This window comes from Vigna radiata, chromosome 10 (assembly GCF_000741045.1).
Source record: "Vigna radiata var. radiata cultivar VC1973A chromosome 10, Vradiata_ver6, whole genome shotgun sequence".
NCBI classification, from domain to species: Eukaryota; Viridiplantae; Streptophyta; class Magnoliopsida; order Fabales; family Fabaceae; genus Vigna; species Vigna radiata.
The window spans coordinates 3,119,454-3,129,871 of record NC_028360.1 but is presented as its reverse complement, the minus strand read 5'-3'; the positions used below and the strand labels follow the sequence as shown (position 1 = coordinate 3,129,871).

Here is a 10,418-nt window from a genome sequence, read left to right as displayed (position 1 = left end):
AAATTTTGTTTGAACTTGGAGAGAAACAAAATTGATTAGTTTTTTAAAAAACAGGACTAAATTAAGACAAAATAATAATACAGGGACCAAATTGAGACAAATTAAAAATATAGGGACCAAATTGAGACAAATCTAATGACACGTGATATGATAGTGACATGTGGCACTATCAGTGTCACCTCACATTGTCATTGCCACGTGGCTCAATGTCAACTTGATATGTGGCAATTTTTTTAAAAATAAATCAAAAAATTAAAAATAAAAATAAAAATAATTAAAAATATATTTAAAAAATTCAAAAATATCACGAGCTGACACGTGTCACCCTTTTTAACGGTGTTAGTACGAAACTAACGACAGTGACCTAATTGCTTCAATTTTTCAAAAATAGAGACCCAATTGAGAAAAAGAAAAAATGAGGGACCTAATTGAAAAAAATCACCGATGATTAAACTTAAAAAAAATAAAGTAAACAAATAATGAAGATTTGGAACAAGAAAATAAAGGTGTAGAGGAAGTTTTTAGATTGATTAAATACCTACTTAACGGAAGAGATTTACTAACAACAAAATTAGTAACCTAGGATCAAATAACATCATTTTTAAAAAGGGATACAAAACTATATATATATAGAGAGAGATAGATAGATAGATAGATAGATAGATAGATAAGGTTTTTGTAAAATAATAATAATTTATTACTATTATTAAATAGGAGATAGATGGAAATATATTGTATGTGGTTTGTGTCGCCATGCCTTACAACTGTCTATATTAATTAAGAAAAACAATGAAACCATTCATTCCATCCCATTCCATTCCTCTATGAAGAAGATAGATGCGATGTAATAATGACTATCAACTATTTTTTTCTCTTTCATTGTTACTATACAAATTAAGACAATATTATTAGGTTCAGCCGTGTTTTTTTTTTTTTTAAAAAAAATCTTTAAGAAGCTCAATTAGTTTTGAAATTTAATGTTTTATTACTTTGTCTCTAAAATATATTTTTAATAATTTAAAAGAAAAGAACATATAAACTTTATTTAATTCAACTATTAAGTAATATGAGATCTTTAAATGTATCAAAATAGAAAATAAAAGATCTTTGTATAAATTAAAATTAAACTATACATGAATTAAAAATTATATTTAACAAAAATTATATATAATTTTTATAAATTAATTAATTTATGAAATTTTTACCTAAGAAAGATATGAAATCTGAATTACGCCACGTATAGTTGGATTTATAATGGTAAAAAATTTTGCCCAATGCCAGCTTGCCTTTATTCAAATTACTTAATGATATGTGTGAAATAGAAAATAGAAAATAAAAATAAAATAGAGGATAAATAAATTGAAAATAAAATAAAATTGAAGTGTTGATTGTTTAATAGTAAAAATAGAAAAATAACTTCAAAACAATATAATTTGATTAATTTAAGAATAATAAATAAACTAAAATGAGAAAAGTAAGTACAAGGAACAAAAAGTAATGCAGTATGTCTCACTTATTATCAAATTTTTTTTAATTCTTATCATCATCATCGTATTTTATCGGTAGGATAATGACATTTTGATGTGAAAAAATAGTTTATACTCATTTGGCATTACTATTAACTACAATTATTTTCTTTTTCCTTTTACAAATATAAAATATTTTTTTTTAACTATTTTATTTCTACAGTGGAGTGTCAAATGGTTATTTTGTGTCAAAAAAATTTTGTTCTTATCTTTAGTTTAGTGAATTGAGTACTATTGAATATTTATTAGTCATAGGATTCGTCAATAACTAAATACATATGAGATTATTAAATTGATATATTCAATTGACACAATATTACACAAAACACTTGATGACAATAGTTCATTATTAACTATGATAATTCAAAAGCTAATAAGTATAAATAGTGCATCTTACAAAGCAAGTTAATTACATTCATTAATTACTGTATTTATTGTTTGTTGATGCACTAGGCTAACTTGGACATCCTTCTGTAAACACAACCCTTATCAGTTTAAGGGGAACCAATACACAAAAAGAGGACTGATACTCAAGAGGAGGACAAGTAACCCGAATGTTGGAAGTGTTTAAAACATCCTTGAAAGTTTTTACATAATATACACTCAAGAACATTTATCTTATTTCATTCTCTCTCAAATACAATAAAAAAACAACTTTTGATGAAGTCAAAGTAATTTTGATTATTTAAAACTATGATAAATAAACTAATTTTTAATTGATATCAAATATAGGCTCATCCACATATAATTAGTCACCGAAATTAGGTAAAGATCAATTATAAGGGAGATGATTTCAGGAAGACCAAGTTGACGAGTTTGAGGAAGATAATAGATAAAATGGTGTTGTTCCTTTTTCAAGATATTTGAAAGTAAAAATAAAAATAAAAATATTTGAAAGGTTAAATTTTAAAAAATCTTGTGATTGTTTGATGGATGCACTAAATAAAAATATATTTTAATAGTGGTAAGATAAAATATTTGCCCTCATGGTTAACATAAATAAAACATGAAATGTAATTAGTGAAAATTAATTTAAATAAAACTTTGATGATTTTTTATAAAAAATATTAATAGGTATAATTAATTTAGAATAATACGTGATTGGATAAAAATAATTTTAATTAAATATTAAATTATAAAAAATTAACACTTTTATTATTAATTACTTTTGTAATTATAACTTTTATTAGTATTTTATTTAGATGTTTAATTACTTTCTCTATTAATATTATTTTTAAATATTTTTTTGTTTCATTATTAATATTATTATTATATTATTTTGTTATTATGATTATTAGTTATCATTGATAAAGAATTATAAATTTTAGAAAAAAACTAAAGACCATTTGATGATTACACTCTTCATCTCCTCAAATAACTTATATGAGATAGAATTTCATCTCTCACCTTCAAATACTCAAATTCTTTGGAGGGAACAAACATATTGTTCTTACTTATTCTCTCACAAGTAATAAATATTCTGAAAGAAAAAGAACATAAATTATAATTTTTTTTTTATTGGGGGAGGGGGAACCGGATGGTTTTAATTTTTAAACTCTGTTTAAATACATTAGAAATCATATATGACAATTTTATATGGGTAACCATTTTTATAATTTTGTACCTTACAAGACATAATATGATTCTTTTACTAGTTTATGTTAAAGTAAAAGAAAAATTACATTTATCTCTTTTTAGATATTGTTAAATAATATTCACCTTCTTAAAAGAATAACTCACTTTTTTTATGTTTTAATAAAGTAACGCACGCATTGCTTTTATTTAAAGTTAAATATTGACTGAATAAAATTGTGAGTTTTCTACATTATAGTTTTAAAATATTAAAATTGAAGTATTAATAATATAAAAAAATATTGACACCCAAATATGTGTTGTCTTTATAAACATACAAAAGAATTATACACTTGAAAGAGATATTTTAATTTAAAATGTAGGGTAAAGAATTAATTTTTTTATTTTATACAAAAGAATTAATTTTTTTTTTATTTTATACACAGCAATTAAATTAAGAGTGAACATAAGTAAATTAAGGAATTCAAATATCATTTTATTAACAACAAAGAAGACAAGTGTTTATTTTAAAATTAAGAACGAATATAATGAAAAAAAAAACCCTGACTACAATATCATCAGTCTAATAACTGACAAGCACAACTCAGTTGATAAACTTTAAATTAATATTCGAATATTGAATACAATAATACCTAGTCGTAAATGTCCTTGACTTCCATTTTAAGAATTTTAGTTCACTCCTTTCTTCTATCTCATCAAGCAAGACAAACGTTTTCTTTAAAAACAAAAAGGCACAAGTTTACTCGATAAATAATAATTATTATAAAAGAAAATGGACACTTAAGATGTATAATTGGACGTAAAAAAAATAAAAATAAAAGATGAAAAATGAACATAAAGTTGTAGCAGTGAAAGGAAAAAATAACTAGCAGTAACAATATCGACAATGAAGTCGTAGCAGTAACAATATCGACAATGAAGTCGTATTTTTGTATTCTTAATTATTGTCCTTATCGGAACTCACCAATCAACAACAACATTAGTTAATAATCTCTGCAATTACTAATAGTCTACTCTAACAATTATGATGATTTCAATGACTCGAAAGTTTTTCTTTTGCAAACTATATTTAAGGTTTATAGTTATTTCATTGTCAGATTCCACATCCCAGTTACTAAGGCATTATACAAACAAATAGATAAGAACGAAAATACATTGGTTTAAGAGTGATCATTCAGGATATCATGTCGTCTACCCAAAATTGGGTGATCTCCAAATATGGAGTTTGAAAACTGCCTACGAAACTGGCGAGACATTTTACAATTTTATCTTGGTAACAAAAAGATTCACATCACCAAAAACCATAATGAGATATGCAGGAACATGGCAAAATTATCAAAGTCGCCAAAATTCACAAACTTTTTACTTAGACAAGAGAAAGATAACACGAATACAGGCTACACCCAGACGACTCCTTCCAACAAGTGCAACAACAATCCACCACACTAGTTCTTTTGGTATCATCACAATATACGGCGAGTTTCTTTTTTGTATCCACAGGAATAGCCAATATATGATGTACATATGCATTTTAAAACAAAGGAATTAAAGGTTGATGATTTCATGAATGCATGATGATTTTTGCCCTAAGAAACCAACTGACAAGTAAAAAAAATGAAAAATGCAAAATGCTAGAAAGATGTAATCTCCCATCCTGGGTCATCAATAACAATCGATCCCCAGCCTGGAAAAGTAATATGTGGAAAAAAAAAATTATATGGATGGCCAACAGCCTAGGGACAATTATACACAATAGGATGATGAAAAACAAATGGTTTAAGATGCAGGTTAAAAGTAAAAAAAAAAAAAAAAAAAAGGAAGAGATTCACTTGAAATAAAGTACTTTGGGTGGTGTTGATGAAAACCAGTTCAACCCAGCCAATTCAACTATTCCAATAAAGCATGATCAGTTGAGGGAAAAACCGTTTTCAAGCTCGAATGGGTTTATCTTCTCATAGCATCAAACTCCAAACTCATCATCCAATTCCAACTAAGAGTAACTTAGTTTCTGAATCAGGAATCAGTTGCCTCCCCGTAGCCATTCAATCAATTACTTGTTTCATGAAGACCTACACCCACATTTGCAAACTCATCGCTACCTTCTTCCTCTTGACAGACCTGGACCTGGACTTAATGGTGCTCATGCAAAAGTCAGTGATGCATTGGTGATGATGCAAGAGTTAGTGACAACAAGAAGACCTTCAGACTGATAACCTTCACGTTGTCTGACCATGGAGACAAATTGACACATGCAATCCCAAGACCCACCTCAGACACCCAAATGCATGCAGATAGTTTATGACAATGGATATGCTAATCCCGATGAACCTCAAACAGATATAGCTCGAGTGATAGCCAACTTGGCCCACTCAGCAGATTCCTTAATCAAATGATCTTCTGAGGTCAAACATTCATTCAAAAAGTCTCTGCTTGACAAAGACTGCTGTATTAAAGAACCAGCATTGCTTCCCAGGGTATCAGCTAGATCTCCAAGGACCCCAATTGCTGTTTTCATAACTACTTCGTCCCTGCATTCAAAGAGGCAATGAAGTCACTAAAAGTAATGAACACACATCAAAGAAGAAAAAAAAAGAAATTTTTTCCTTTCTTACATGTCTTTTTCCATGTATATGCTATCCAAAAACTGGAGGATGTGAGGCGCATAAGGAATCAAAAGCTGGGATTTTGATGAATTTTTAAACCCTTGAAATATCCCAGAATATGCCTCTAATATCCCATTTCTCAAAGAATTAATGTATTCTGTCATTTCATCATCAAAACCTGATGTGTGGGCATACATCTCTGCAGCGAGTTGTAATGTGTTCATTGCATACATTAAGTATTTATTAAAGTTATCTCCTATTGCAAGTGCTATATCACCAATGCATGAAAACAGGGGGGGCTTCACAGAACGGTGTAAATTATCACTCGACAAATTTTTGAGAAGTTGTGTCATAATCCCATCACAATAAGGCAGTATTTTATCCTCCAATGCTCTGCATATGTCCCCTACCACACCAACAGTGACAGCGCAAACTTGGTACTCCTCAAAGTTCTGAAGGTCCATGTCAAGAAACTTGTAAAATTCTGGCATGTATTTCGCAAAATCAGGGCCTATCGCATAGGCAAGGGCTCCAATGGCTAGCATTGCTTCCTCGTGCGCAGTGGCATTTCTAAAAGAAAAGACCCTGAAAAATAGTCCCATTATCTGATCAGAACACTGCAAGAAGACATATTTGGTACCTTCTGAAGACCCTAGCTTCTGAATAATTACTTGCATGCACCCACAGAGAAGGCCTATCAATTCACTACGCTTTTCCCGTTCATCAGAAGAAAGATTTTGTGCTTCAAGACATTTGTGCAGCTCCATCATGATGACAGAAACTAGTTGTAACACCAAAGGAGCTGTTTCATCTGTGGAACACCTAACCACTTCATTCAGTGTTTCATACGCTGAAGTTCTCAACCGCGATTCTGTAGCATCCTCTCTGCGAGTAACAGTCAGAAGGGATTGAACAATATCCTGAAAAAAGGGAGTTATAGGAGATGTTGGTCCCACATCCTCATAACCCTGGGCAAGAAAATACAAAGCACCACAGGCCTTCTCAGCAACATTGGGAACGTCCTTCATGCTCTGAAGGAGAACAGTAATAATCTGTTGGCAATTTCCCTCATTAATAATTGGTGTACCAACAATTGAACTGTGAAGAAATTCAAACATTCGTCCCAATGTCCAAGCAGTGGTGTCTTTCACATGGTTGTTTGGGTCCTTCACTAAAGCACTGAGCATAAATGGTAATGCATGGTTAACAAGAGGAGCTAATTTGTCAGGGGAAGGCCCCTCCAAGATAGATCCAAAAGCGTAAGAGGCTGCCTCCCTTTGTCTCCAATCTGGTTTGGTTATATTCTCCTCAATGAAGGGCATTACCAGTGGCACAATATCATCCCCAACAGTACGAGCAACTAAACCAAGGCATGTACCACCTGCCATTGCAATATTCCATGCACCTTCGTCCAGATCCTGATCTTCTTCTTGTTTGAGTAATGTTTCCAGCAGCAGAGGGATAAGTGCAGGAAGGGCTTGTTTTATAAAATAAAAACAAGGTATTTCAGAGTCTCCATTGGAATCACCTATATATTCTTCCAAGATATCAGTCTCCTCATCACAAATTGTACTCCAAAATTCTATGGCTTGAAGAGCAACAGGCTCCTCATCACCCCTAACAGCCTTTGCCGTGATGTTATATATATCCTGGATGTAAGGAGCTAGTTTCTCATAATACATGGCAGCAATAGAGACCAAACATTCAAAGGCTGCTTGACGTATTTTCACTTCTGGGGACATAGTTGTTTCACAAACAACTCTCATTATATAATCACGCTCCATATCATTGGTAAAATTAGCCTGAGCAAACCCAAGAGCATTGTATAACGCAATTGTGGCAGCAAGCCTAACATCATTATTCCCTTCAGATGCATTCATACCTTGAACTACAGCAGTAAGTATTTTATTTACTTGTTCCTGATCAACAACCTGAGGAGATACTTCCTCACACAAATACCCTAGAGTCTCCAAAGTTGCCTGCTTTACATGAGTAGGTACTTGATGAATATTTGATAGAAGTGACCCGATCAGCTCAGGCCACTGTTTCTGAGGAAGCTCAATTCCAGCAACTTTAGCAATTACTTGAGTTGCTGTAGATCGAGCTTCAAGGGCAAGAGAAGAGAGTGTTTGCAGCAAGCATGACTTAACTTGAGCTTTCGCCACAGGGTCCAGAGACAACCATCTTTGAACCAATTCCTGCTTTCTGCTTTCATCCTTGGCATCCAAAGCATTTTTCAGTATTAAACCTGCCAACTTTCGGCTATCAACCGGTTTATCTTCACTTGCTAATTCTCCAGACAGAGAGACCAAGAATCCAGGAAGGTTTTGCTCCTGAAATTGTCGCAGAGTGTCCTCGGCATGCTTCCGGACATTCCCATCAATTGATTGAGCATTCAAAAGTACTTGAGTAACTTCCATTGCCATGCTCTACCTAATAGCACAAAACAATCAGCTCCCGATTGTTCAATCACGAGTGAAAATTCAAAGAAAAATATGGGAGGGGGGATTTAATTGAAGAAGCAAATCTCTATTAATAAATAAAACTATCCCAACCCCAGATCCATAATCACCTAAATTACCAGCACATTAAGAATTCAAAAATAGAAATATTATGATATCAAGCAAGAAAATAACTTTTATAAATTCCCGTGACTCTAGAACAAAGCACACAAAAGAACTGGACAAACACATTTAAATTCAATACCTCAAAAGTACATGCCCTATATATAATCAGACTAATCGAAATGATACACCTAATTTAGATGCGTTTTCCGGTCTCTATTATGATAATTAGAAAACAAAAACCAATTAAATCCGCAAACAAGTGCATACGGAATACAGTTTTCGTGGCAACAAGAACAGTTGACTTTGGCAACCGCTCGCGCCTAATCGCATCCAATTATCCGAGTGAGAAGCCACAGAATCACTCAACCACAGATCGATACCGAGTCAACAAGAACAATAATTCATATCAATCGCAATTCAAAAAAGTAACACAACCATCAAATCAAAGCACTCAAACAAGATTAAAACAAGAGAAAACGAAAACCTAAAACGCATAATAAAAAAAAAGGCGAATCGGATAGGTAAATAGAAAGAAAAAGGAAAGAAGAGAAAGGAGATCGGATAAATAAAATCACCTGGAATCGGCAAAGAGATCTGAAGAATCGAAGCGAAGAAGAGAGAGTGAGTGAGAGAGTCGGAGAATAGAGTGAATAACAAGAGGAAGATGAAGAAGCAACTGCAACAGCCAAGGGCAATAGGATTCGAAATATTAGAAATAAAAATATAAAAAAAAATTATATAATTGTAAAAGCACGCGCTAACAATAATCGCTCTAATTATATTTCTTTAGCAATAAATATAAGGTTTATTATTTTTGGATTTTGAAGTAATTAATATTTGTTAAGTAAGAGTTATTAGTGTTAATCTGATTTAGAGAATAATTAATGGATTAGTGATAGCGTGTGCTGTGTACAGCGTAAAGGCGGTGTCTTTTGCCCGGGCGACGGGCCCGCGTTTGAATTGAATAAAATTATTGTTTTTTTGTTTTTGGTGTCATCCATAATTGAAGGAAACTAATTTGCTTTTGCATAACAATTTCAATTATTTAAGAGAGAATAAGTCAATCATATCAACGTCTATTGTTCATCTTCCATGAATTTCTTGACCTTCTTAGACTCTTATCAACGGCCTCCATTTCATTCTTCTGTTTTTACTTTTCCTATTTTAATATATATATATATATATATATATATATATATATATATATATATATATATTAGTAACTCTAATATTAAGGATAAAAAATAAATTATTTATATTTAAGCCATTTTAAGAAACTTTTGTTTTAAGTCATACGAGTTGAAGAAAACTAAACTTTTGCCAATAATTATTCATCTATAACTATCTAATGAGGAATATATTATTATTATTATTTATTTTTATTTAGTACGTAATTTTCATATACCATTTGATTAAGTCGTTATTTATATGTTTTATTTAGTTCATTCCTTTACAACATTTTTTTTTTCATAATCACAAGTCACAAATTGGAAGAAACAATTTTCTAAAGACACAAATGAATATATTAATGTGTCTAGTTATCAACACGAAACAATTATTACTATTAAAACTAATTTCCAAATTCTTTTTACTTAGTGATATGACTTTCCAACATGATTATGTATTTGTTAGAAGTTTGGATACTTAAATAACGAATTAAGTGATTTTTATATGATAAAAAGTCAGTAACTTTAGTCAACTTTATTTAATTTTTAATTGATTTATTTATTTTTTCAAAAATTAAAATTGATTATTCAACCCATAAAAATTTACTAGGTTACCACAACTTTTTCTGAAAAAAAAAATCACTAAATTCGTTGCCGACCATTAAGATTAACAAGACGTAATAAGTGCTTACATACTATAATGCCATTTAGGATGTTCAAATTCAATCGAATATATAAAAACATCCAAAGTTATTCAAAAGAATGGATTACAACCAATTTTAAAATAATAATAATCATTTTTAGAGGACAAAATAAAATGTTTGTGAATTGGTTTCATTGCAAATAAGTACAGAGTAAAAAAATATTAAATGAAGAAATATTTTTTTAGTGTCCACATGTTTTTCCAAATTTACCCTTCAAATGATGGTTTTTTTTTTAATTTAATCATTTTTCTATTTATAA

The 10,418-nt window shown here is 30.6% G+C and overlaps 1 protein-coding gene across 1 annotated transcript; it reads right to left on the bottom strand.

Annotated features, from left to right (window-relative positions):
• Nucleotides 1-4,256: 4,256 nt before the first annotated feature.
• Nucleotides 4,257-8,976, bottom strand: LOC106775805 (importin subunit beta-1). The gene is made up of 3 exons (XM_014663006.2): nucleotides 8,865-8,976; nucleotides 5,732-8,155; nucleotides 4,257-5,647 (listed from the first exon to the last, which is right to left on the bottom strand). Exons 2-3 carry the CDS (start codon nucleotides 8,146-8,148, stop codon nucleotides 5,449-5,451), a joined length of 2,616 nt encoding a protein of 871 aa, XP_014518492.1. The 5' UTR covers nucleotides 8,149-8,155; nucleotides 8,865-8,976; the 3' UTR covers nucleotides 4,257-5,448.
• Nucleotides 8,977-10,418: the final 1,442 nt, after the last annotated feature.